At 37.7% G+C, this 4779-nt stretch overlaps 1 protein-coding gene across 1 annotated transcript; it reads right to left on the bottom strand.

The window, feature by feature from the left end:
- Nucleotides 1-431: 431 nt before the first annotated feature.
- Nucleotides 432-1776, bottom strand: LOC108544749 (olfactory receptor 51F2). The gene is made up of 2 exons (XM_017896048.1): nucleotides 803-1776; nucleotides 432-483 (listed from the first exon to the last, which is right to left on the bottom strand). The coding sequence occupies exons 1-2, from the start codon at nucleotides 1774-1776 to the stop codon at nucleotides 432-434; spliced, it is 1026 nt and encodes a 341-aa protein (XP_017751537.1).
- Between the last annotated feature and the right edge of the window lie 3003 nt (nucleotides 1777-4779).

Genomic DNA, 4779 nt, shown 5'->3' with positions numbered 1-4779 from the left:
TAGATAAGACCCAACGTGGAATTACATTGATGTGCATTTTAGGATCCACCCTATAAAATGTTTATTTTGGAATCGCACAAATAATCAAGAATTTCAAGAAAAGAAACTAATTAAAGTGTTTTCTGTGTGTCATTCAAAAAATAACTGAATTATTTAGAAAGTTTCTATGTGAACTTTTATAATTGTACACAGAGCCTGAATTAATACTTTATGTAGCTTTCATACTGCTTACACATATAATTAATTGTTTATATATGTTTCTTCACTTTATATAGAAATAAAAAATCATAATTTAGTTGGCAATGACATGAATTTATTGACAAAGAAATTGACTAAATAAACGTCACATAACCTGTAAGTTGCTTAGTTTGGACTGTTGAAGCCATGTTTGGGCACTCTGGGACAATTACTCCATTCTAGCAAAGCACTTATTAATAAATGGCTTTATCTCTAATCAGAAATAACTGATGATGGCCGGGCGCGGTGGCTCAAGCCTGTAATCCCAGCACTTTGGGAGGCCGAGACGGGTGGATCACGAGGTCAGGAGATCGAGACCATCCTGGCTAACACGGTGAAACCCCGTCTCTACTAAAAAAATACAAAAGCTAGCCGGGTGAGGTGGCGGGCGCCTGTAGTCCCAGCTACTGGGGAGGCTGAGGCAGGAGAATGGCGTAAACCCGGGAGGCGGAGCTTGCAGTGAGCTGAGATCCGGCCACTGCACTCCAGCCTGGGCGACAGAGCGAGACTCCGTCTCAAAAAAAAAAAAAGAAAGAAAGAAATAACTGATGATTAGATTTGAAACTGCTTCTGAATTAAGACCTTGATAATGGCCTTTCGAATCTGCTTAGTCTTCACACTGTAGATAATAGGGTTGAGCACAGGAGGGATTAACAGAAAGACAGTGGCCCTGATGGTGTGGACAAATGGAGGTGCTGAATGGCCACAGCGATGGGCAAGAGACAAACTGATGAGAGGGATGTAGAAGATGGCAGCAGCACTGATGTGGGATGTGCAGGTGTTGAAGGCTTTCTGCCTCTCCTCTGAGGAAGCGATGCTGAGGACAGATCGAATGATCAGGATATAGCAGAGCAGGATACAAGGGCAGTCAAACCCTGTAGTGGAGAAAAGTGCAAACAGACCAAGGATGCTGTTGATCCTATTGTCTGTGCAGGAGAGTTGGATGAGATCAACATGGTAGCAGTAAGAATGTGAAAGGACCATAGAACTGCAGAAGGACAACCTCTTCACAAAGAGCACAACTGGCAACATGACGGCAACATTTCTTATCAACACGTTTATCCCAATCTTGGCAATTGGGGCATTGGTAAAAATGGTAGTGTATCTCAGTGGGTCACAGATGGTCACAAAACGATCAAAGGCCATGGCTAGTAGAACCCCAGACTCCATGAAAGTAAATCCATCTAGAAAGAACATCTGACCAATGCAGGTATTTAGGCTGATTTCTTGGGCTTCAAACCAGAAGACACCAAGGATAGCAGAAAGTGTACACAGGGACAAGCTCAGGTCTGTGACTGAAAGCATAGAGAGGAAACAATACACAGGCTTATGGAGGCTCCGTTCACAGAGGACCACAAACAGGATCATGCTATTTCCAGAGAGGGCAACAACATACAGGAGACAAAAAGGGATGGAGATCCAGTACTGGGCGGCTTTCAGGCCTGAAATGCCCATCAGGAAAAAGATCAGAGGCTGAGCATTGCTATTATTGGGGACCAACATAGGGAAAGACTGAGAAGACAGGGATGTTTCAGTCATTTAACATAACACATAATACGTAGCTTATCACTTATAACATCTCTTTGGCACTTCAAGACTCACCGAGTTATTATTTCTAATTTTCAAAGAACTTGAATTTTATTTTAGTTTCCCAGAGCTGCACATTTCTCTCCAAGTCTGTCAGTGTTTCACATTTATTGAGAAAAGTGAATTCCCTGAACTGTGCCACATAAAATTTTCTTAAGTATATTAAGTCTATAATTCTCCTTAGTAGCAATAAACATTACAATTAAGTTATGTCTGCCAATATAAATCCCTAGTAAAATACCTAAACAATATTATGAGAAATCTGGTTTCCAGTACTTGTTGAAAATAAATTTTGATTCTGGAATAAAACACTGAGCAAACAAAGTCATGTTTGAAATGTGAATGTTTTTATACTTCCTTGGAAAATATCCAGGAGAATGCCAGAAACATCCCTGGGACACACAGGCCCATATATGTGGTAATAGCGTGGTCCAAAAAAAACACCCTAAGAAAAATAAATATTGATCCCACTTGTTTGGAGCTCCCTGTGTTGTCGACATTTTATATGCATTATATAATTTCATCCATACACCAACTCTTGGAGATAGATCGTAGATGAATTTTGCAGATGAGCAAACTAAGACTCAGCAAAAATCACCCAATGTTATCTTTATAAAGCACTGCCTAAATATTAAGAGAAACCACAACAGTAAGAAAGTTGGAGAAAAGAGAGAGACAAAGATGACAGAGGAGGAAGAAAAGAAGGAGGAGAAAAGGAAAGACTAGTGAAGGTGGAGGCAGGTAAGAGCACAAAGGGGAAGAGGAAGAAAGAGCAAGAGGAGGAGGAGGAGGAATAGGAGGAAGAAAGGAGGGAGTGGGGAAGAAAGGAAAGAAGAAAGGGAAGGAATGGAGGAAAAAAGGCAAACCTTGCCATAATTTTACAATAAATTAAGCACTACACTATGATAAATAATACCACAGGCTAGTATCAAATTCAAAAAAACACAATAGCTGGCATTTCTTGAACATGTGCCATATGCCAGACACAATTATCTTCATATCCATAATATGATCCAATCATTATAATTATTCAACAAAGAAAATAAATTTCTTATCCCTAATAAACATATGAAGAAGCTGATATTTACATTGATTAAGTAATTTGCCCCAAATTATGCAGTTAGGCAGTAGAAGAACTGAGGATGAAACCTGCATGTCTAACCTCAATGCCTTCACTCCATAAAGCTGAGGAATGCATAAAAGGAATTTCTAAACCAGTCTGACAAAGGCTCCATCCAGGTATATGATTTTAAAGAGACATACTACGGTCAATGTGGTATCGTTGGAGGGGAGTCTGATGTGTCAAATGTTAATTCCATGTGAATTGTGGAGATATGAAGCTCTTTAGGCTTCTCTGGAAAGTAGTCTTAATATTGATAGTTCCTGTATGCAAAGGGCCAAGAAAATCAGGTATCCAGGCTATATCCACTATGGAAAATAACACCAAAATGGAACTGTCAAATTCAGTTGAGGCCAGGCACAGGGCTCAAGCCTGTTATCCCAACACTTTGGGAGGCCGAGGAGGGAGGATCACTTGAGCCCAGGAGTTCAAGACCAACATGGGTAACATAGGGAAACCCCATCTCTACAAAAAAGTTTACAAATTAGCCAGGCAAGGTGGTACATGCCTGTGGGTCCCAACTACTTGGTAAGCTGAAGTAGGAGAATTTCTTGAGCCCAGAAGTCAAGATTGCAGTGAATCATGATTGTGTCACTGTACCCCAGCCTGAGTGACAGAGAGAAACCCTGTCTCAAAAAGAAAAAAAAAAAAATCAGTTGACTCATTTCAGTGACCATCTAATTCTTTCAACAACACATATTTTGTTGATGATTCTGGAAATTTTCTCCCCCTCATTATTTTATGATACCAATCTCTCTTAATATTCTCCCACTAGTCAGCTCTTTATCTGACTATTCTCAGTTTTCTTATTTCTTTCCCCCGCCCCTCCAGGGTACCTTATGTTTTCCAACCTTATATTTGGCATTCTTCAGAGATGTACCCTTTGCCTATTCTCAAGTCACTTGTAAAATTATCTCCCCCATTTTCACAGCCTCATATTTCACCTATACAATAATAAATTTCAAATGAATTTCTGAAAATCAGTTTTGGTGTTCACGTTCCATGTCTGAAGATAAAACTTTATTCTGGACATTTCCATCTAGATTTTTCGTGGGTAAATAAAAAAACCTCGTAACTTCAAAACCAAATTGATTATGTTCTCTTAAAACTGTTTTTCCTCCTACATTATATTCTGTATAAAGCTTATAACTTTCATAAAAATGACCCAATTTTCTAAATCAGAAATCTAGGAGTCATACTGTACTCTCTTATTTTTTAACCAACACCTGTTCCAATCTTTTCTATTCAACCTCTAATATCTCTCTTTATTCTTCCAACTTGTCTTTATCTGAGTACAAAATACTCTCTTCCAAATCAACTCACTGTCTAACCTGGACTATTGAATTAGCCTAATACTGTATTTTACTAATATAGTAACATTAATATAATAATATAAAATGAAAAACTCTGAAAGCAATAACAGCATCCATTTATTAAGTACCTTCTCTATTCCAGAAACACATAAATGAGAAAAACAATCTTTTAAACTGAGTAACAATGACAATATCACATAGCAGAAACTGTGAGGCAAGATGACATCCAAAACAACTTATAGCTTGAAGACTATAGGAAAAAATGCTGGAAAAATATTAAGTTTCTAAGTTCTCAGTTTAAGAAGCTAGGATTATAATTAAATAAATGTCAAAAGAAGCAATTAACAAAGATGAAAGACATAAATGAATTGAGTTAAAATAAAACCAAAGTTGATTATTTAAAAGAATATAATGAATGTTTTTTTCAAAGACAGTCAAGAAAATTTTACAAAAGGATGAAAATGAAAATAATAATAAAGCTATGATTAGAGAAATATAACTTTAAATATAATGAATAGTATG

Source organism: Rhinopithecus bieti, unplaced genomic scaffold (genome assembly GCF_001698545.2).
Source record: "Rhinopithecus bieti isolate Rb0 unplaced genomic scaffold, ASM169854v2 scaffold_648, whole genome shotgun sequence".
NCBI classification, from domain to species: domain Eukaryota; kingdom Metazoa; phylum Chordata; class Mammalia; order Primates; family Cercopithecidae; genus Rhinopithecus; species Rhinopithecus bieti.
The sequence above is the reverse complement of the archived record's forward strand: the minus strand, read 5'-3'. Positions and strand labels throughout refer to the sequence as shown.

What these genes read in the sequence shown, in the direction of transcription:
- LOC108544749 (XM_017896048.1), bottom strand. Translation starts at nt 1,776, where the DNA reads ATGACTGAAACATCCCTGTCTTCTCAGTCTTTCCCTATGTTGGTCCCC. An exon ending in AAGGTCTTAATTCAGAAGCA is followed by an intron (nt 484 to 802) that starts GTTTCAAATCTA and finishes GGCTTGAGCCAC; the next exon opens with CGCGCCCGGCCATCATCAGT.